Source organism: Anneissia japonica, unplaced genomic scaffold (genome assembly GCF_011630105.1).
Source record: "Anneissia japonica isolate Jap-2015-1 unplaced genomic scaffold, ASM1163010v1 scaffold287714_len2871179_cov188, whole genome shotgun sequence".
NCBI lineage: Eukaryota > Metazoa > Echinodermata > Crinoidea > Comatulida > Comatulidae > Anneissia > Anneissia japonica.
The window spans coordinates 2,661,677-2,685,898 of record NW_022755542.1 but is presented as its reverse complement, the minus strand read 5'-3'; the positions used below and the strand labels follow the sequence as shown (position 1 = coordinate 2,685,898).

The 24,222-nt window shown below is 32.4% G+C and overlaps 1 protein-coding gene across 4 annotated transcripts in view; it reads right to left on the bottom strand.

Annotated features, from left to right (window-relative positions):
- LOC117123561 (slit homolog 2 protein-like) overlaps positions 1-24,222 on the bottom strand; it is a 101,557-nt gene that overhangs the window by 59,177 nt on the left and 18,158 nt on the right. For all 4 annotated transcript variants that reach the window (XM_033269535.1, XM_033269536.1, XM_033269537.1 and 1 more), the window contains 4 exons: positions 7,691-7,762; positions 7,249-7,320; positions 3,912-3,983; positions 3,359-3,522 (listed from right to left, as the gene is read on the bottom strand). In XM_033269535.1, the coding sequence (XP_033125426.1) occupies positions 3,359-3,522; positions 3,912-3,983; positions 7,249-7,320; positions 7,691-7,762 (380 nt within the window). The remainder of the gene's footprint in view (positions 1-3,358; positions 3,523-3,911; positions 3,984-7,248; positions 7,321-7,690; positions 7,763-24,222) is intronic.

Below are 24,222 nucleotides of genomic sequence, written 5' to 3'. Positions count from 1 at the left end.
CTGAGGAACAAACAGTTCATCAGTGCTAAGTGGCCTGAAACACCTCTCCTACCTATATGACTCTAACAGTACTGTATATGTTTCCAATGGTGTATCCACAATGTCTCTGCCCCCAGTGGGAACACTCCAGGCGCTCTTATCAATTCATCTCATTAAAAATCAAGAACAATTCAAGAAGATTTCATTTTAGGTTTTTTTTTCACTATTGTTGGAAGAGAACTGGCGACGAAAGACAAATGCCTCTCAGGATGGTGACTCACCTGAATTTCGCTCTAAATATCTTAGAAAATGAGTCAGAAGTTGAGAGAGAGTATCATAAATAACATGGAAACAGTAAATTTAATTCCTGATAGAACAATAAACTTGAAGTAGTGATGTAATTAGCTCAAAAAGAATGAATAGTTCTAAAGATTTAATCAATGATAAACAGATTATAGTAATAATCTTATTAAGTGTAACTGTATTATATCTTTATCATAATTGATATAATCAATTAATTTTCCAATAAATAATTAGTGAGGCACCGATACCTTTAATCATCTGTTAACAATATAAACATCATTAGAAACCCCATGGCTAAGATCAAGGGTAGGCCCTATAGCTGTTCATTCATGTACTACATAGGATAGGATTATTGACATAGCTAAGAAGCCAACTTGAAAAGTGGGTCAAATTTGGGAGGTAGTCTTTTGCCCTGGGACCAGAAAATCTAAGCAGAAATGCAGACACATTCCAAATGCTGTACATTTTGTATTGGCAGTGAAGTAAGTGGTAGAGATGCATCACAATATTTGTTAAATAGGCTCCTGAATATCAGCCAACCCTGGGATAGTATAAGCTGTAAAGGTCACCCTCTACAAAAATGATTTTTTTTTTCTTTGCAAATTAACAATTCAGATAAAAATACAGTAAAGATACCTCTCTTAATTAAATCAATAGAACAAGGTTTTCCTACAATATTATTATTTAACTTCACAACTAAAAGATATACTTTTACAAATAAATTTCCACTAAGTAGTAAAATATCAATACATAAAAATCACATAATATTTTCAAAAATATCCTGGTTAACAGACTACTGCATATACTATACTGTACATCTCAAGGTGATCCAAACATGTAGAGCCTTTTACAGGTACCTGAAGTTCTGTCTAATTGTTTACAGCTTTCCCGGAGCACTTTAAATGATTATGATTTAAGCGTGGGCATATATTTGGCCTTAGTTTATTAGCACTGTATTCTTGGGGCTGCATACACATTTTTACCTTAAAAAACAGATATATCAGTATCACTAGTAGGGGGGATAGACTACAAGGCAAGGTATCAATTCTTGTATATAGTAGGAATCCGGCCAATTTATACCCATAAGTGATTTTCAATAAAAACAAAAGATCAATGTGAGAAAAAAAAAATCATTATAATTCTATATAATATGTAAAAGATGCTAATGATGCCAATATATGAGAATTTTTTTTGGAAGGGTGTAAATTCAGGTCATATCTAGAGAGGATACAAAGTAATAACTGATTTTAGATATGGCCATTAAAAGATTAATCATAGAGGAATATTAAGCTAAATTGCCAAACTCATTCTCATAGAATTCCTTCCTGAATTCTTACAACCTATAAAACACATAAGGAATTGATGTAATCTCCCTGCCATGCATTGAAATATATTAAATTTGGTTTGTATGTATTTATAAGATAAGGTCTTTAAGTCTAAAGGGGGAGGGACAGTCATAGTAGCCTACATCCAGTAGGGAGTTCAGTTGGATGTGTGCATACGTATTCCTATGGTTGGGGACAGTTTTATCAGTGAATGTGTACCGAATGAATTGGCAGTAACTACTAAATCTCATTGAATAATAGCCAAAATGAAGAAAATTGATACCAAATCGTAGTTCATAGATTCTGACTTCAGAATGCCTTGCCAATTAAAGGAATGTTATTGATTATTCTTTTAAACAAACTTTGAACAAATATTCCTTTGCTGATAAAATGATGCCAAATGCTGAGATTTCATGAATTGCACAATATAGGACTAAGATTTTAAAATTGGTTTATAAAATACAATATAAAAATATATAAAAATTAAAAACAAATATAAATTACAAACAAGAAAAACATATTTGTGAATTTTAATAGTTTCAAAGGCAAAGCCATTTTTGGTGTAGAAAAGGTTGTATAAATATGTATGTATATTATGTACTATATATCTATTTGAGTACTGACAAGGAACGACCTTGTTTTACCACCTCTCATGTTGCAATCAAATTATAGGCAATTGATAAGATGTATGTTGCAAAAACCTTTAGTATAGAAATTTTCAGCCATGGTTTAAAAGACGACTCATGGGAATTTGGATGCTCAGTTTGTAAATTCTTCAAAGGAATAACTGCAAGTTATATCCTACAACCAAGGATATTTTATAATAATCAGCTGTTTTCCTCTTCAATATAATTATTTAATTATCTTTATCATTTTATCATTATTAGAATCAAGGGTTAACTTGTGACTGATTTCAATGGTGCCTGGTCTCTCTCATCAGACTATCTCCCTCTTACATTATCTTAAAATTTAAATGCTAAATGAGATGACATTTAAAGACCACTGAACTCTGATTAGTTGAAATTCATACTTATTTTGTCCAGAAATATAGTACCCATAAATAAAAAAGGTTCACTAAAACCGCAATTGCGGATGATATACTGTATCCTTAAAAATTTCAGAACAACATCAACATTCCAAGCAGAAAACATCATCAAAACACAATGCCACTACAAATGTTAAAAGCATGACCTTTGACATGAGGCAATGAAAAGTCATCTCCCACTGTAGGACTGAGGTCATCAAAAAACCAGTTCTGTGTTCGAAATCATAAATCACCCAGTGTTGGGGAAAACATCAACAGAGGAAAGGTAGTGGAGTGAACAGCTAAACCTTCCTATAGAACGACTTGATTAAATAGGATTGAGAAGGGAGGTAGGACTAAAACTGGTGCAGATGAAAAGTTTCTTAACAAGTGAAAGGTACTTCTATTTCACAATCTGCAGTGTTTTCCTAAAATAAAACTGGAAACCGGTAAGCCCACCAACAGGCAACACTCAGAGACATGCTTTAATTCTTCCACTGCTAAATATTGGGGGGAAAATGCTTCTACCTTTTTAAACAGTAAAAATAATTATATTTCAATATCAACACACATGATGTCAAAAAATGTATAAATAACCAGTCTTTTTTAAGTACATTTTTACTTAAAAATGCAGATTCCTATTACTATGTATTCACTATCCTGCATTGATCCCTATTTTCTCAAATATATATTACAAATATTTAAGTTTGGAGCCTCAGTTGCTTACCTGTACAGACAAAGTCTAGACCTTGCAGCTCATCTATATTACTTCCACGGAGTGGTTTAGGCCCATAACACCTTGTGAAGAGGGCTAGCTTTGGGTTTAGCTTAAGCCAGACATTGAACCAGGCTAAGTGGCAGTCGCACTGAAGACGATTGTTGGATAATCGCCTAAAAAAAAAAATTATTGAAGTTTAGTTAAAGTTTCATAAATGAATACAACCATAAATCTGTGATCTAGGTGAGGTAAACATCAGATTAAATTTTCCAAAGTACCGCACAGTAGTTCCTGGGGTATAAGCTTAAGTCTCTACTTTACGCCTAATACTAGCAAAAGACCAAAGTATGACTTTTACAAATATTCTCAGAAAAAATAACTAATGGTGGCTTTGAGGCATACGGTAATGATAAATTGCCATTTGATTAAAAGGGGAATTTTCAACACCTCCCCCTCTCTCTCTTTTTTTTTTTATCTGTCATGTTGCTGTATTTCTGAGGAAGACTAAATAACTGATATATGACTACTTCCTGCAACATATTAATATTAGGCCAGTACTTACAGCGTTTTCAAATACGACATATGAGTAAAACTGGTGCTGGATAAACTTGTAAGGTTGTTACTATTCAGTGTTCTGGAAGAAGAAATGGGAGTTAGAAACCATTGATACCTAGATTCAATCAATACATAAGTCAGAAGAAAAACAATTTGATAAAAAGTCAAGCAGCTTATCATATCTTATTTTGTATTTAATAAACATACTACACTTTTTTTTGTTGATAAGAACACATTTTATAAGAACACTGGGGCTGAAATTGCTTAAAAATTAAGAACAAATTGAGGCTGAGGTAAATGTCCAATGAGATTTTTATTTTAAAAAACTAGAAAAACCAAAAAATATATCTGTACCTTATGTGCAGTAGGTGTGACTATGTAATACCCTCTATAATACAGTACAGGAGGTGTATATGGAGCCATTTTTACCGAGGCCTTTTTTCTGGGGACTTTTTTTCAGTGGCTTTTTTTTCGGGGCCAGTTTTTCCTGGGGCACTTTTACCTACATTCCAGTACAGTGTACAGTGCTGGCACAATAATACATTTGTATGTTTGAAAAGTGTGTAAAATAAGAACAAAATAAGAACATTTTGAGCCTGAAATTGACCAAAAAATAAGAACACTGAGCCTGGGAAAAATTTTACTGGTTCTTATAAAAAAAAAAGTGTAGTCTTATATAGTATATAATATTAAATAATTTCCTCTATCCGCTTTCAATTAAAAATTATAAGAAACATTTTTTTATAATTATAGGATGCCTAAATACATTATTAACATAGTTTTTATATAGACCCGTAAAACGATTTTTGAAGTAAAACATCTGTAAATCATTGAGAACTGCCCTCTTTTTCCTACAATCTATGTCAAACTTTTGATAAGTCATGTGATCCTCTTCAATGATCATTTCAAGGTTTAATTTATAGAATTTTTTATTTTAAAAAAAAAGTTATTGGCAGGCAGTATAACCATAATGTACCAGTCTCATACAGTACGATGGATATCATATGTCGTGGATCACCAGTGCGACGGCCGTACTTGTGTATCCCTCCAACTTTATTTTATCATAAACTCAATTTTTATTAGTAGGGAGCTTTCGATGATTGTACGACGACGGTAGGAGGTAGAACGTAATGACCTCACTAAAAGTCATCTGCGCATGCGAGAACGTTAAGGTCACTTCCTCGAGTAGATTCTGGAACGCAATTTGACCAAATCTACGTATGCAGAGAACGTAAGATGCCAGGTAAGACGGTCACACATGAGTGATTCCGTTCTAGCATCGCGTCGTTGCAAAAATCGAAAGCTCCTTATTATCCGGCGGTCCAGACTTATCAAATTTTATTTGACAAAAACATGTCACGTGCCTAAATATGGTCATGGTCACATGATATCATGACCATCATGACTATATATGGGCATACAACAGTTTTTTGCCAAAGAAGATTTGATAATATGGACAGGACTTTACATTCAGCAGACAAATTTAGATAAAGTTCAGCTACTACCATAGGAAAAGCCCTCAGGATGTTGATACTTCCAACAAAAATGCATGCATGAATGTATAAGCAATCCCCAAATTGGTCACATAAACTGAGGAAGCTGCTATAATCTAACACTTTGAGTAACTACTTGAGTAAATCCTATAAGAAAAGCCTTTTAAACTATACCATGCTGGTTCCAAATTAAACCATTACACATTCACCGAGGGACATGTCAGGTAGGGGCATGGCAATCATAGTAGTACACGCATCATAATGAACACTCGTTCGAAAACATCCAATTAAGAGCAATATTCAGTGCACCTGGACATTAAGTAAGCACAGCTAGGAACTGGGAGATTCCTGCAAAGACTGAATGTATAGTCTTGATTCATTGCCTGAGCATCATCATATAGTATAATTATTTTGGTTAATGTCATGTGTGATACTAATGAAATAATGTTCAGATACGCTTTAAAAACAATGATGACGAAAGTAGCACCGGTTAGTAATGACGGTTACTGCAGTGGCCGCACCACTGCTGCAGTCATTATTGTCTATGTAAATGTTTTCAAGGGGTCTTTTTGGCATAATGGTCCTCCCCGCTAAGCCCCTCCCCTTGGATATTGTTGCTAAGGTCCCAGAAATGACACGTGCATTTGTGGGACAACATTTGTGCTTGTGAGATACGCGCGTATTCCTGGCCCTGATTGGTCAGCTGTTAAATTTGATTGGCACTCCGAAAGGTCTATTTCATCATGAATCATAATGTTCTTAAAAGACATTAACCAGTTTCTTGACCGCTTATGATTGCAACGTAGCGGACAACGACATTATTTATTACAGTGCTGGTATCCAACACAAAATTATGTTCAAGTACACAACTACCACATGAAGAGGATAGTGATTTTATGGTACTGAGTCTGATGATGATAATAGCAATAATAATGATGATAACAATGATGGTGGTTATGATAATGAATAAATTAATAATATGATGATGTAGAAGACTATGATTTGTCAAAATTATTTACTATTTAACAAAAAAATTTTTAACTGTCATATATATGTTCGACAATCATTGAATACAACTTCACCTATGTTTGTCCAACTTCAACATACTTTCCTACTAGCCTACCCATCTTCTCTGCTTCGCACTTCAACTCTTACCATTGAATGTTTTCATAATGAATTGTAGGGCTTTAAGCTAATGGCAATCAAATTGTGATGTTTCACTAACGCCAGGTGCTATGTTGAGTTACCCCAGAGGAGAATTCTGGTAGAATTTGGAGGCACTTTATGAGGAGTCAGCTGGTGAGTTTATGATGCAGTGAAACAGAAAGCACGTCAATAAAATAGGTGAAAATCATGGCAAGACATTAGCTGTACTTTTTTAATTAATCCAACTACTAAAGAGTTTGGCACAAGACCAGCCAGGGAAAGATAACTCAAATGACATAATACACTGCGGTTTACTGGATATTATTTAAAGTCAGATATGGCCAAATAAAATTAATTGTTAGTTTCTCATCCAGGATCTGAAATTATTTTTGGTGAGGGTGTTTACTATATTGTTACTACTAGTGGTAAAAATGCTAGTAAATAATAAAACTTTAATTCTTTATAAAAGAAGTAAAATGATTTTTGTAATAATATATTCTACCATTCATGTTTCCACCTCTTTTTAGGTTTTTAAAATAACCAATCAGATCTTCATTATTTTTATCTTCCATGGAAAAATAATTGTTTTTTTTTTTTTGAAAAAGTACAAATAGTAACTTTTTTAATGAGCTCCAAAATGTGATTAGGACGGGGATGTGAAACTATAAATTATTTTTAACTGGCCTAAAATAAAGGCATACTTACAGCATCTCCATCATTCTAAGCGGCCGGAATGCACCATCCATTATACAAACAATCTTATTATGGTCAAGTTTCCTAGAACAAAATCCAAATTTTCCATTAATAGGTGATTGAATTGCATTCCAGATATTAACATATCTGTATAGATTAATCCACATTATGAAAGAGTTCAATAAAACAATAAAAGATTATGAAGTATATGATTAAGAGCCAGGTTGACATTTCAAACACAGGTTCGCAAAGAAAATTAAGATATTTCTTCCAAGCCCTTCACTAAATATCTTTGGCTTAAATGTTGACGTTGTGATATGCATTTTATCTCTTGAAAAAAATCATCAAATGAAAATGAAAGAAATAGAGTCTGGCTTTCTAATGACTAATGATATAATTAATGATAATTAATATGATATATCCAAATGAAAATTAAAAGATTACATCTACTTACAAGTTGCGGAGAGCATTTGCACCTCGAAACATCTTCCTTGATATGATAACCAACTCATTATCCGAGAGATCACTGTAAAGACAAGAAATTAATTATATTTTATTTAATCAATATTTTAATCAACAAAAATATAATTAACAATTCCCAGGTACACCATAAAAAATATATATGATGTAATAAATTAAAAAAATAAATAATATATTATTGACAATATTAAGAACCATGATTCTCTGAATCAATCAACCGTATCATTAATTTCCAGCATGTATAAACAAAAAACTTTATTTGACATGCATCAAAAACATGACTTAACATAGCTACATTAAAAAAATATATATTGTAGGTGTCACAGTCTACTTGCAGCAGTTGCTACAGTAACAATAATCCTTAACTTCTCATTTAACACATACCAACAGGTAAAAGGTAAGGTATCAGGTTTTTCATACATTTCAAATAATTACCAGAAACAACTAACAACATATTTTTTTTAGTTTTCTTCCTTATAAACTTGTCAACACAACTATAACATTATCATGGTTCAACACCAGAGAATTTTGAACAGCAGAGCAGGAACTATCACAGTAATTACAAAACATCATACATTTAAATTATGACAGCATGACATATTTATCACTATGAAGCCAAATCAAAAAGGTTTTTTCCAGGAGAAGAACAGGTTTCTTTATAGATGGCGTTGATACTACTATACTAGGTAAAGTAATCCTTTGCTTTAGTTGATTCTTTGAAGACAAACGGAATAGGAGAATTAGAGAAGATATTCATTGATAACTGTCACCAAAGTCAAGTAGATCTCCATGGGAGTCTAAAGATAGATTAAAAACAGGGGAAATAAACAATGAATAAAGAAACACCATAGATGAGTAGAGAAAACAGTAAGCATGTGCTAAAAGGAATAAAGAGGTGAAGGTGGGAATGACTTTAGATAAACTACTGTTAACGCAAGTCTAACATGCATTGTCTTCTGCTGTCTATTATTATGTTCAGCATTATAGGTTTTAACCCAGCCTGGCTGTGTAAATAATGAATACACACTCCACTTCCCATAAATAGACACTTAGTCGGTGCAAGATTGTGCCATTAGCAACTCCTCCAAAAAACCTAATAATTGAAATCAATAATGTTTTAGGATACTTATGAGTGAAAAGAAGCTGCTTGGATCATTCATTATCAAATTGCCAATCCCATTTATAACATGCATTGAGAAGTCCATCCCCAACATGGGAGGTAGCCGACCCCTAAATTCTAGCTATAAACACTCCATTAATGTCTTAGATAATTTGCCATATTATACCCTATTGTATACAATGATGTAACCCCTTTCTTAATATAAAACAGCTTTTAATTGCCAATGGTTTATCAAGAGAAACATTACATTTATATAATCAGTAAAATCAGAAATCACAAATAGAATACCTAATGCTACTTTTGAAGCAAAAGTTAATTCATATTTTTAGAATAAATAATTCTCGACCAAGATATAATATGACTTTTATTATGCAACATCTTCAGACCAAGGTAGACCTACTTCTATCAGTGTTGATTCCAAAAATGATGATGATGCATATCGTGCATTGACAATGAGAGCAGGCCCAGTTCCTGCGAAGCCAATCTGCGCATTAACAATCATGAAGGTATATACAATTAACAAACTGTAACTACTTGCAAAAAATGGGCCCCTGGAAGCTCTAAACTTAACACTAGTCTAGACTCACAGGTGACAGAGGTAGGCCTAATGGACATATAACTACCACCAAACACCTTTAAATCTCCATTACAAACCCAGAGCGAAGTTCAAGAGCTGTAAATAATAAGCCCCGAACTACATTATCTGACATGAAGACTAGTCCCAAGACGACAAATAATGTAGTATTGCAGATTACACCACAGCAGAGCCATTCAATGCCGGCTAATTACGACTTAATTACTTTTTTATAGATGATTAAACAGCTATCTTTATCAGAGCCTGGAAGGATATCCTCTGGAAACACACTGGAAATGCAAAGACCTATTTCAAAGATATCTCAACTATATGAACAGATATTAACACACATGCTGCATACATATTATCATTTATGTTTATGATTAAATCAAATTCTTCACTTTGAAAACTTCACTGTAATGTAATGGACAACTTACCATACTATTTTTATTTGATTTTTTGTATATATAATTAAAGATTTTTACTATCAAGTGTCATTAATATATCACAGATATATTATTTTCATCTGTCTGCAGAGTAATTAACCTAAAGTTGTTGGGTTTTTTGAGTTCTTTTTTTCAGAACTGAATTTTTGCAGGGTTCCTTTAACAATCAAGAATAAATACCAAATTTAAGGGCCTAATTTTTAAATATATTATATATTTATCATACATTTATTTATATCAGGGTTTCATTAGAATAACTTACTAGCTATAGAAATGTTTTACCCTGTCTAAATTAAGCTGAAATTAAACTACAAAAAATAACAGTCAAGGAAACACATTTAAAAGTTGCCCTTTGATTCCGCTGATGGAGTAGCAACATTGCTAACATGAATAAATCCATTAGACCACCAAAAGGATTAGTATTTCTATCAATCTTTGATAGATACTAGGAAGCCTGAATAACTGTATTGCCTAGAGTAACACTTGAATATAGATTCAGCATTTAAAAGAACCCAGAAAAACCAACAATTTCACAAGGTTAATCAGCCATTACTCAGCAGAAAGATGATCAGAATGTGAAAAAAAAAAGACGGCAGAACATGTTCAATTCAAACGATTGTCCCTCTGGGCTCTTAGGATTATATCCTAGTCAAATTCAAGGTAAAGGCAGATTTCGTTGTATTGTGTACAGACTAAAAGTACTGGAGGAAAACCACCATGCTGTTAGCGTTCTTTTTAAGATCCGTGGGAATACTCCGTGTGGATTTAAATTCTGAGTCAACTTATCAAAACTGATTTAAACCGAAAAAAAAAATAAATAAAAATGATTATGTCTAGACAGAAATAACATATGTGATGTTCTTTTTATCCTGCTTAGGAAAAATTTAAAAAAGAAATCTTGTTCAGCTTTTTGAAGGGCACAAAAATGTTTCTTTGTCAGCTTAATAAGAGGATGCCCCATTTTCCCTATATATTCTGCACTAAGCCAGAGGTAGATAACCACTTACACTTATTTATATGAATGTTCGGATTTCTACATGATTAAGACATTGTTTTTGCTCATGAATTTAAAGGATGCAGATCAATAAAACAATGACAAGGGAAGGGAATATCAATCTAGTACTTTTTTTAAAATTCAGCCTCAGCAATTTTGAGGAATGATGAAAAAAATCCTATCATGTTATGAACCGAAAACTTTGGTATTTAAAACGCAATTAAGTTTAAATTATGTTTCTGTGCTTTTGACATTTGTTAGAGTTTTAAAATAACCCTTTATAAATATCTTTTTTTCAATTAACAATGTGCTTGTAACATGTATTTAAAATTTTACAGGAGTTTAAGAATAATAAATTATGGTAAACTAAAGGATAATTTTAAAAGAAAATGAAGAAAGGCTACTTAATAGCAATTTTTAAAAATGTAGACTTATGTGCATAATGGTGTACGTTTCTTAAGAATTAACAGAAAATAATACAAAACCAGACATTTGGTATCATGACTTTTTAAGAGGATAAAAATACTTGAAACCAAATTAATATACAATAAAAAAATTATATATTCAAATTTAACATTTTCTTTATAAGTATAACTTTAAGTATAAATATTCATTTTAATAAATAATATTATTCATTTTAAACTTAAAAACAAAAAAATTAGTAACTACATAATATAGTATTCAATTTAATTTAATATACTTAAAAACTCACAAAAAAAAAAATTTCAAAGCTATTGAAAATATACATATTATTCATTTTAAACTTAATCAAAAACAAAAAATTTAGTAACTACATACTATAGTATTCAATTTAATTTAATATACTTAAAAACTCACAAAAAAAAATTTCAAAGCTATTGAAAATATACATTTTTTAAATTGGTATATTTTACTACCGTCCCAGACAAATCTACTCTTAAGCCAGTAGAAATTGGAATGTCACACCACAATAAACCACAAATCCATGGTATTTTGTATTGCTCCCTCCATACAAATCGTCTCCAGAAAACCTAGTACTGCAGACAATAGCGCGCATCTTTAATTAGATTTGATTGAACGTCTAGCCCCAAGGGATACAATTGCTCATTTTGTTGGTACTGATTGCTAGCAAATGGCAATAAAACATAGATTATTTTTTTCATTTTATATAAAAAAAATAGAAATCTAACTTTATTATTATAAAAATATTGTTTTAATTGATTTCCCTTTCTTTAAAAAAATTAATTCACAGTAAATCAATTCCTTTGGGACGATTGTGCCAAACGCATTATAAAATAACAATTCCCAAATTGCTTTTTGTAATAACTTTTAGATATGTACTGTAGCATGCTGGTCAAGATGCTAGCCTTTATGTCATTTTTTCTGGGTTCAAATTATGTCACACTCATTACTAAAAGCCTCATTAAGAAACTTACTTTATAGAATATAGAACATCATTTCACCTTGTAAATGGTGAGTTTTGTTTACTTTTGGATGTGAAAGAAAAAAAAAGCAAAAAAAGAGTGATGAAATAAATATAATAAAAAATATCAAAAATAAACAATATATTTTTAACAATAAATATAGTACGGTTTGTGTATTTCAAATCATCTAGTAGATCTGTGTAGTACTGTAATTAAAAAAAGATATAATTGAAGTTGCAATGCTTTTAAAAGTACAGGTTTAAACAGTAGCCTGCAAATTCCAGATAATTAGCAAGAGGTTCCACAATGTATCTACAGGAACACTTGCACACTTGTTTATAAGCCTTGAGCTGTTGTAGCAGAAGCAAGTCATTGTGCAAAGGGGTATATATCTGCTATCAATGGAGTTTACTTCACAATTTCTAGACTCTCTCAAACCACTTGATAAATGTCTTTTGTCCGATAGCACCTGTAATGGGCGGGTAAAAATCCGATTTGCTGAACTGATCCCGAAATCAATGCTCTGTTCACTTTGAAGGCAGCTTTGTATCAAGCATTAGTAACAGTGGTTCTAGGTTGTCTATAACATGACCACACTAAGCTATTTGTCCTGGGAGGAACTAATCCTTGTTAATCCGCTGAAATATATTTAGCAGTGCTAAATGGTCACCTGTGGACTTTACAAGTTCAGGAGCTTGGATACAACTTATAAGCTGAAGGAGAATTGGATATATACTATGGTATGAAGACATTGTAACCCCTTTTTCTATTTTTTTTTAGGCAGATGAGGTCCCCTTTATTTTATTTTTTGCACATAGATACCATCTACACAGGCCTGTAAAACTAGCCTTTGGCTGGCCAATGCACCTGTAGATATGACATTTTTACTAAAAGAATACAGAATGTTACGATTGAATGTAACATAACAAGTCAAGCAAGGAAACAAGTTTTAACCTACAAACTGAACATTTTAATGACACCTATTTCAATTTCAAGGTTTCAAAAAGTGATGATTAAATTACTTTATAAAAAAGAGAGTTGAGACATGGAAACAAACACCCACAATTACAATGAAGGCCAACCACTGTATAGTAGGAGACAACCTGGAGACAGCCTTACTCTTAAATGTAACAAACTAAATTTGCAAGTGTAATTTCTAAATTGCCAAGATTATATCCAAAAATAACATCCAATAACAGTGAGTAACTTTTAAAAAAAGAGCAGGGGTCTATATAATTGTTGAAAGAACTGCAGAAGACATCTGGAGTACCCATGGTGATGTATTTTGTCAATTGTTAGCCACCCGAACCAGTCTTAGTGGGAGGCTGACGCATCAGGCCAGCGGAATGATGATAGTTCAAAGCATTCCAAATCAAATACAACAATTTCTGACCGGATTCTGATCTGTTAAACTATCTCAGTATGATTTCATTTCGTTGTGATTTATGATAACGGGAAATCTAAACCATGTGTAAATGGCTTTCAGAAAGCTTGAGGAATCGCATTTGTGACATACCTACTTGATATTGATGACTTAAATAATCGAATTCATTTGGGTAGAGTTGCTTATAAAAATGGGTGATGATAAACCCCCAATTTAGAATTAGCAGAGAAATAATGTTTTTATTAACTGTTAAGTATGAACTTAAAAAAATTGTCCCAGATTCTCTAGGTGAATATCTTCTTTTTCTGTCAATTATCAAATCACGGAATGAACCCTATCAACATTATTTAAAATCATGAATTTGACATGAAATTTCTATTTGGAGTGGAGTCGAAAAGCCTGGTGGTTAAGATACTTGACTTCCAATCTCAGGGTCCTGGGTTCAATTCCTGTGACAGCACGATTTATTCTTATGATTAAAACAACTCCACTCCATAAGTCACATTAACAGACTTATAAAATTAAAGCATAACTGAGCCCTGAGGGAGAACAGTAGATACCTACTGAACAACATACCCAGCATATAGAAGGAAAAAAATGTTTATTTTTCTCCTTACATTTTCAAATGAAGTAAGCTATGTTACAACCTGCTATCTCCTAATTTGATCTTAAAATATGTAAACCTGGATATAGGACTAGTCATTTTTTCACTTTCATATTTTAATGTCATCATAAATTTCTTTTGTATCTTAAAGATGAAAAATTAATTTTATCTTCAATCTTTAACCTTAATTTCAAATGAGATTTCAGGTTATTCTATAAAATTTAAATGATGAATATGACGTAACCAATTCTGAATATTATGTTAATAGGTCATCGTAATATTCAGAATATGACATGACCAATTCTGAATATTACGATGACCTATTAACCCTTCCCACAATCCCTCAAGTTAGGTCACACAATGGTGACGTACCAGACCTACTTCTTTCAAAAAGCAGTGCTTGCCTTCCAACCTCTAGGGAGACCATGCAACCATTTTATAACATTATAATTTGACAAGCGAAATATTTGCTATTTGAACCCGAAGACAACAATGACTCAAGAATAGAATTCTGTTCTAAAAAAGCATGATGAAATTCATTTGGATTTTGTTTACATAATGTCACATTTCCTACAAATCTCACACAAGTATAGTATTTCAATAAATTTGGTTTGAGGGATGTTGGAATGATTGGCTATTTTTGGTTTATATCCAGGTAAATATTGACAAAATATTAAACAGACACAGTAAATGTAAGAATTATATACCTGTGACGGTGTAGGGAGTGGATTTCTGCAACAAAGGTAAAATATTTTCACCAACTTGGATATTATTATTTAATTATGATATAATCAATGCAAGAAAATACAGAGATGTCATAAAGAATATGATTTCATTAGAAAAACAGTTTTGGATGTTAGTTTTCAAAGGTACAAACAACTGACCTACATTCATGTGTTTGTCCAAAATTTGAATTAAGACAAATTTAACACTACATTTTTAAAGTTTTAACTTAAAATTCAGATAAATAGGCCTATCACTTAGTTTCTTCTTGCATGTCAAAACAATGATGAATTTTTGGTTTTGAATTGTGTTAGTCAAACGATCGAATCAACAGGTTTGAAATGCTTCTATTCTTGGTTTCCTAAGAAAACATTAATTACGCAATAATTGCATACGATACGGCATAAATTGGTGGATTCTAGGGAGTCGTTAATCAGGGCCATCTGCTCACCGCCAATTTAACATCTGTAACAAGTTTTGTGTAACCTAGTCAGTGTGTCAAAACAGACCGAATGAAACAAACTTTGCACGCAACACAACAAGGAACAAGAACATGCGTTAGAAAACCGGAAAAGTAGGCACTACTAACAAACATTAATTACCATCAGCCATTGCTTATTTACATTGTTGTTTGTCAGCATTTATGTTCCTGTGATAGTGGGGATCTTGTATAATTAGTGCTAATTGATTCTCAATTATCAAAATCCAAATTAGTTTCAAAACAATTTTCACAGTTTGAATTTTATGAAAATGTGTTTCAAATTAGTGTTCTGTTCATTATTGTTAAATGCTGTTTAGCGGTACATTCTGTGCATGATTTTCAGATGTAAAAATGATACAGCTTATTATATTTAAATATCTACCTTGATTAGAAGCTACCTGCTAAGTGAACCAATGAAAGGAAAGCAAGTTGATCGTATCCATAAATCTAACAGGCCATTGAATCTTAACTGTTTCTGTATCATCAACATTGGCAACATCTCAACAGATGTTGCAGATGTCATACCTTTGAGTACTGTATACGATTGACAGTTTGCCACGTGTATCTGTTTGATATCATCAAAATTCTTTCGGAAATTTACAAATAGACATGAACTAAAAAGTTTTGTGGGAATTTATCTTATCTTATAAATTCAATAAACGATCTGTTTCAACACTCTTGTGTTGAAATTTAAGAAATTTCTGAACTATGATTTGTGTGAATTTATGTCATCTTACAATTACGGTATCATTCAGCAGTGATCTGTTTCAACTCTCTAGAGTACTACATCATTACATCAGAGTACCACATGACAGAGCTTCTATCTTCTAAGCACTCATTACGCTTGAATGGCTCCAAAGCTAGCCACAGTTTTTTCAAATGATCAACAGGCCCGTAGCCAGGGGGCGGGGGGAGTTCCAAGCATTTCTTAAGAAAAGTCCTTTTGAAATTGTATGTATAAATTTCTAGAGAGACATTTCTGAACATCTAAGAATGGAGGTCATGAAAATTAGTACTTCTTCTTTTTTTCTTTTACTTTTTTGCTTGTCAAATTTGGATTTTGCATGCACTTTTCCTTATCAACCATTTTTCATATAATTACTCAAATTTGTCCTTTTTCGGAAAAAAAAATCAAACCACCCCTGGCTAAGGCCTTGATCAACTTATACATTTCAGATTAACCAAACTAAAAAACATGAAAAAATTCAGCATATGGGCCTTGCAAATGCCCAGACCAGGATCAGTGACCTACAGTAAACAAGGAATTTGACTTACTGTACCAATATTAATATATTCATATTCTCCACACATTATAAGCTTTAAAATGATAGACGATTTACTGGAATCAACTTATTATTGCCAAAAGTTTTGAGTAAAATTATTACGGATTTTCTTTCTGTACTAAAGTATACTATACTACCACATTCTATGCTAAATTGTTTTGGGATAGCAAGCAGCATATCACATGTTTATCTAATTACCAATGAAAGGTTTGGAAAGCAAACAGAATGATATAATGATAAATTAAGTTAAAATTTACATCATTTAAAAGAAGATAGTATAACTGATGTGGTACTCAATTGTATTGACCACTTGGGCAGCACTACTCAGTAATGAAGGGGTGTAATGCCCTCTTATGTCAGTGCATAGCACTCACTAGTGTTGCATTGCATTTAGATTAAGTACAGTTATCCATATTCATACATAGCTTTAGCTCATCATTCCTTATCAGTGAATCGTAATATCGTGGATATTTTCTTTTTTTATTTTTCATTGCACTGCCTGCCCTTGAGTCAGGCGGATTAGGAAGCAGAATATACATCACAGGATTTTCATAAATAGCAGCTGCAGGAATTGCTTGTACCGATAAACTTATCAAACTATCAAAAGCCCTGAATTGTCAAGTACGGGGACATAATATACTTTATGCAGAACATTATCTTGTAATAAACCTAACATAGTTCACATAAATACACATGCATGGTCTAGCTATTGCTGTGTTACATAGCAACAACACTTCCTAGGATGAAAACTTTATGAATCAACTAGACATAAAAAATACCTCTGTCTAGGAGACTAGATCATTCAGAATAGAGGCCATTAAAAGGACATTAATAAAGATCTTGATAAAGAGTAGGTTCAAAATTATTGTTAGATTTGATTTCAAATACTAAAAACTGCATATCATCATCATGATACAGAGGCCAAATAAAAAAAAAACATGTTTCTCGTCCGGATTTTCTAAAAAAAGTAAGGAGGAGGCACTTGATATTTATTATTTTCTTTTATTTTGTTATTACGGTTTTTTGTTATTTTTTCCCCCGAGTTCAGATTGCCGTGTTCCACCACTGGTCATCGTTTTTCAGGCATTAAAATTCACAATTATCATATGTGAATGTTGGAGAACAATAATATGTATAGGCCATGAAGACCTTGGCGCACAGTGTATTTACCGAAAAAAAAAGGTATTTACGGTGTTTTGGGGGGATAATTTTTTATCTCTTTTTCTGAAATTAAAAAATAACAAATAACAAAAAATAGAAGGCGGCTCCAAAACAGAAGCGGGCACGGACGAGAAACATGTATTTTTTTTTTACTTGGCCTAATAGATTATTGATTTAATAGAATAAATGTAATTCCATGATGATCAAATCAAAGTAAAGGCAATGGCACTCTCAGACTCACTCAGAATAAATTTTTCATCACATTTATTATTAAAGTAACTTCCAAATATTTGGGTGGTTCAGACTGGATGGTCACACACTTTAATTTTCCCCTAATAGCTTTAACCATGACTATAAAATCATGATGTTATACAGCCAGCCATGTAGCAGGAAGATTTAACCAGGTCACACTTTTTGCATTGGGTCTTCTTTCTGTAAACTCCTGGTTAATAATCTTCCTGGGCAACACTTGGTTAGGAATTAAACTAATAATGCCACTGGGTAGTTTTCAAATTTCCTTGGCTACTTTTAGTACTTGATATATTTTGGTTACACTAGGTAGGAGATTCCATGAAAATCCATGCATAAAAAAAGTTGAATGTAAACACAATATATTAAAAAGAAAATATATTGGAATGTTATTCGATCGTAGTAGGAATGTGAATATAACAAAATAAAAGCTCTATCAAATTTTATGTGACAAATAAATTTGATATCTATATTAAGGGTATGTTCACACACATGGTGTAAGACTGGCGTAGCTTACGCCGGAGTAAGCTAATCCACAGATTAGAATTTCAAAGTGTTTACACAAACAGCGTTCGCTATATTAATGCTGGCGTTAAATTAGTAGTAATACTATAGACCTACAGTATGGGGGAATTCAGTCTTAAATAATATACGAGTTCTTATTCTGTAGTAAAATGTTTACAGTGCATCATTAAAACTTTTAAATCTGTGAATTGTTGGAAGTGAACTTATATGATTACTGTATTTTAAATGAATTTACATGCCAGCATTTACAATGCCAGCTGATTTTTCAGCTTGCATTGTGGAACAAATTTGTTGGTGTTACAGGTTTTAATAGACAGTGTAAATAGGTTAAAATATCTTACAAAACACAATCAACAAATCATATACAAGTAAAATGTAATACCCTAATACCATTTCATTTATAGAGATCACAGGAAAGGGATCAAAGTAACTAATCTATTTGCATAATTCGTGATTCGTCAATCTCTTGAAATGAGGTCAAATCATTCAAGCATCTGGGGTCTGCAGGTAGCGTTGCCACGGAGGTGGCGTTGTGAGTGGTGTGGTTCACACACAAGGGCGTACGCTACACTAGGCTTACGCCAGCCTTATGCCATATGTGTGAACATAATATAATATAATATAATATAATATAATAATATAATATATAATGCAATATGATATCATCATGCCCATATATGTTCACATCACACAAATTTCGCACATAAAATTTAAGAGTGTGAACAGAACTTTAAAGAATAAGTCAAACATTGGAATAACCCAGGCACACTCATTTCCACCTGTTAAATACATCAACTACACTGAGGTACTAAAAGCTGACATCACCTCTATACACTAGACATGACAATTTCTGATTGTACAAATTATCATGCATCCAACTGGATACAATTTCCGAAAGAAAATCTGATGGAGTGACCAACTGACCTGAACTTGAAGACATATCATGAGACGACTACTGACACTTTCACCTAAATTTTTTTTGGAACCAACCCCCAACAGATGGTCTATTTTTGGTGATCCAAATCAAATCATACGACCACAATTTGATGATTTAATTAGAATTAATCAACATACTCCGGACTTCTCGATGGGCAGAGATTTATCTCCAGCTACCAAAGCATATCACCAAGGAAGCTAAATGACCCAAGACATGGGTTTGTTTACCTACTGTATAGTAAATTGCCTCTACTAGATCACTTGCATATAAGGATGATGTACTATAGATAAAATATTGTAAATAGACTGCTAATACTACTGTAGTACCTGTACATACCACGATAAGAATATCATTCTAACAAATTTGAGTTGAATTTGGACAACCTATGTAACAAGGAAATCTTGTTTAGTATCTTTCAAGAAGATAATGTAGGACTATAATTTTAACACCCAAAAATATTTATTAATAATAAACTAATTATTGAGATGCATATATTTAGATCTATACAGAATATAAAAATTAAAATACTGATATACAGTATAATAAGCATCTAGGCAAGATGTCAATGAATTTTGATTGTTATAAAACATGGTCGACTCAGGCAGTATTATGCTTTAGGAAGGGAAATCCACAAACCAATGCAGCACCCTTTTCAAAAGTGCGACACATACTGTAGAAAGGCCTAGACTAAAGATATATTTCTCAATTTACAAACCCATATGCTTTAACAATTATATGTTTCTTCATTTTACAAATTCAAGATTAGGTTTTCTAGCACTTGCCGGCGAGAAAACAAATAAAAAATATTTTTTATTCACTTTTACAGAATGTTCTAAAAAGTCACTTTTGGTAGCAAACTATCTCAAAGATACAAAGAAAAACAATATCCATAAATATCATCCCTAATTTGGATAAATTCTGATCACATGGGTTCAGTTTCTGATACTTGATTTTCCGGTGAATATTCAGCATCTTCTTCTGAAAGGTAAATTTAGACATCTTTTTGGCATCTGAGTAGGATATGTGGTGTCAAAAGTGACCAAAAAAAGAAAAAAAAATTAACGCTGTCAGCGTACCTGTCATCATGTTTTCACTAGATAATTCAGTCAATAGCATAATTTGATTAATAATGAAAACTTACATCTTTGAGTATTACCAAAGGAAATAGTTTGGACTGATAGTTCCTTGAGAGCTAAAGTTTGAAAAGTGTGATGAAAGCTAAGCCCCTGGTGTCACAGTAGACCTACAACCTTTTAGTACTAAATGGACCCACAGTGTACGGTAAATGAGAGATTCATTTCTCATTGGTTCTCATAAAGCAAAATGACAAAATCACTGCAAAGTACCGTGGAAAACTTTCAGTAACGGAACTGCAAATATTTAATAGCCAATAGCTTGCACCAGATGCTTTTCCAAAACCAACATCACAAAAAGAACCAAATCTGGATAGTGGCCTAATTGTTTATGAAACGTTTCTTTTTATAAGCTTCATTGGATAAAAACATAATAAAATTGGTGTATTTACTCTAATTCACCACTACAATTATTTTTATGAATTTCTTAACTGAAAATGTGGGATTTTGTTAATTTCCACTTTTCAATACAAAAGAGGATTGCTTAAGCTTGCTTTCCAAGCTGTATAATGATTAAATGTAAAGAGGGATTTGAATAAATCACATATAATGCAATTGAATCACCCTGCAATTAATATAATTACTGGACTCCTTTCACAGCAATGGTCATCACAGGTACATTTAAGTAAGATAATTAAACATTAAATACTAGGCATTCATTAAAACAACAATACAAAGCGTTCTGGATGCAGTGAAAACAAAGTCAATTTTAGTATTAAGTGCGTCACCTCAGGTGTTCCCCTAGGGACCTACGTTATTCAATATTTTTATTAAGTACGTTACTGATAATCTTATCTTTCCATTGGTATCCTATGCTGATCACCTTCCTATACAGAAGAACCCTTCATTCTACTCTTACCATGCTCTGACCAGGGCTGGAAAAAGAGCACAATCGCATGACTGGAGGTCAGAGGCACCCCACATTTCCCCAAAGGAATTTTTAGAAAAAAAAATTACAGTTATTAAAGAAAATAACAGTTAATATTAACATCAACTACACTATAATTACTTGTTGAATTATCAGTTTTTAACTGAATAATAATCAATAGTAAAATAAGATATTATTAACAAGAAATCAATAGCAAAAAAAAAGCAGTACATAAATGCATTTTTTAATAATACCAATTAATTTTAGTAACATTAACAACAAATAGCAATAATCAATAATAACAAACTATATTCTTTTCATGCAGATTTTTAAATAAAAAACTATGAATATACACATCAGTCCTTCTAAGATAAGAATAGAAAATAATAGACATTAAATATAACTCAAAAACATAACTCTATAAAAGTATGACTCAAATTTTGGTAATCTTGTTAAGAATTTTCCCACGCAATAGTCAGGCTCAACCTAAGGTCTCCAGTTGCCAGGGGCAGCAGTGAAAAAATGAAAATCCAGGTCGGTGCTAATGTATCTGAACAGATTAATTCAAATATAAATACAAAAAATCATGAATTGTGGTTGAACATTCTTTAGATGTTTATCTAACATTATGTGCTGGTTTAACTTTGCTTAATTTTTCCTTGAGCATTGTAAAATTCCATAGGTTAAACATCACTATTATTTTCCATATCTGAAGAGAGTGTTATTTTAACTTCAGTTCCAGATATGTTCCCATACATTCAACAGGTGTGCGATCAGGTCTAAGATGTCCGGTGTTCAGATGTTAAACTACCGAGAAGGAAAGAGCTATACGGTTGTCTTCGTGTAACAGGTTGCAAGGCAGGAAAAACGACAGTACTGAATATAACCTACATAATGCATATTTTTACTCCCTTTCCTGAATCCTCTACACTAAAGTTTCACAATTGAACACCCTCGGGTAACAAACTTACGTGGTATGAAATTGCGCACAGAGCCTTCGTACGTAATTCATTATGTGCCTATCTTAAAGGTTTCACTTTACTTAATTCTTTTTTCAATGATCTTAAAGAGGAATAACATGGTTTTGATTGTTACTTTTTTCCCATAAGAGGGCCACCATTGAGAGGCCACATAGAATTTCCGACTACTGGGTTTAACCCCGGCTTCTGTATTTCACTTTACCTTATGTGTATGTAATACTTTCAAACATACATAATCATAACATAAATCATATAGATTTTTATATTTTATTAACTCAACATTTTAAAAAATTCAAAGAGAAAACGTGTTTATGTGTGCCATATCATAATGCACATATGGATTAACATTTTACTGGACAATGAAATTACTCCAAACATGTTTACACAATTCAATGTAACATTAGCACACATTGTAACTTTCTCTTTTACTCCTGTACGAAAATAAAACAATGTGGATGCTGTGGCAATTACTGTTTATACAACAATAACAACTCGAGGAAGATAGTTTGGCAAAAAAAAAAAAAAAAAGAGAAAAAAAATAGAGAAGAATAACAAGTGCTTTTCACCATTCTCTGAATAACAAGATCTAAAGCTTTACTGTAAGAAACTGAAATGCATTTCTTGTTATTGATGATCAGAAGTTAAAAGTGCGCAATTGATTGTCCAATTTTTGATGAGAGCGATTTTTAGCTAGGACTCCAAGCACACTGGTACACTTGCAACCGTGGAGGCCATTTTGGAGGCTCTTGTTAATTTCATAGCACAATATCATTCGAATAATTATAAATATTATTGGCTTGGGGAAAAAGAAAATTAGATTTGTTATTTAAAGTGAACTGCACTGAACCTGGACAAAATTTATTTAAATAATTTTGTTTTATATTAAAAAAAAGTTTATATAATATATTATAAAGATTTAAAATATTTTGTGGCTATTAAAGTATGTGGTTGAAATATTTGAAATTTACTTCTCTGGCTGAAATATTTTAATTTTTTGCCCTGAGGGTCAAGATGCTGAGGAACCACTGGGCTTTGGACCACTGGCAAATTTGAGGTCAAATTAGAAAGGAGTAACCATCACTAGAAATATGCAACTTCTGGTATCACCAGATGCTTCTGTAAACATAACCTCCAGTGTCTGGCCCAACCCAGGAGTCCCAGGTTCAATTAGGAAGGGTTGACACCATCTCCATGACAACCAGAATGGCTAATCATTATGATCAATCTATGCCCTTAGGCATTAGTCAGTTGTGGTATTTACTTGAATGTACCTTTCTTCCCTGCAGAATTCTTACTTTCGAAAATTATTTGTAAAGAAGCCATCTTCAATAAACTCTCGTTTTTTCTTAGATGTGTTATTCAACCAACATCACGTTACATAAGGTTGTGATCCTTGTTAATGAATGAACATGAAAGTCAACTTGATCCTGCTGACTGTGCAGGTTTTTAAAATAATTCTATAAATTGAGATTGCATAAAGAAAAAGATGGGTTAAAGTGTAAAGTAGTAAAACTGAAACGGTCAAATGTAGGGTAGAAGGACAGAAAAAATTAACATGTCGAACATCTGCTGCATGACTTGGAGAAAAAAATTCAGCAATTCATGACATTTTGTGTAAAATCCACTGACGGGCGGAACGAT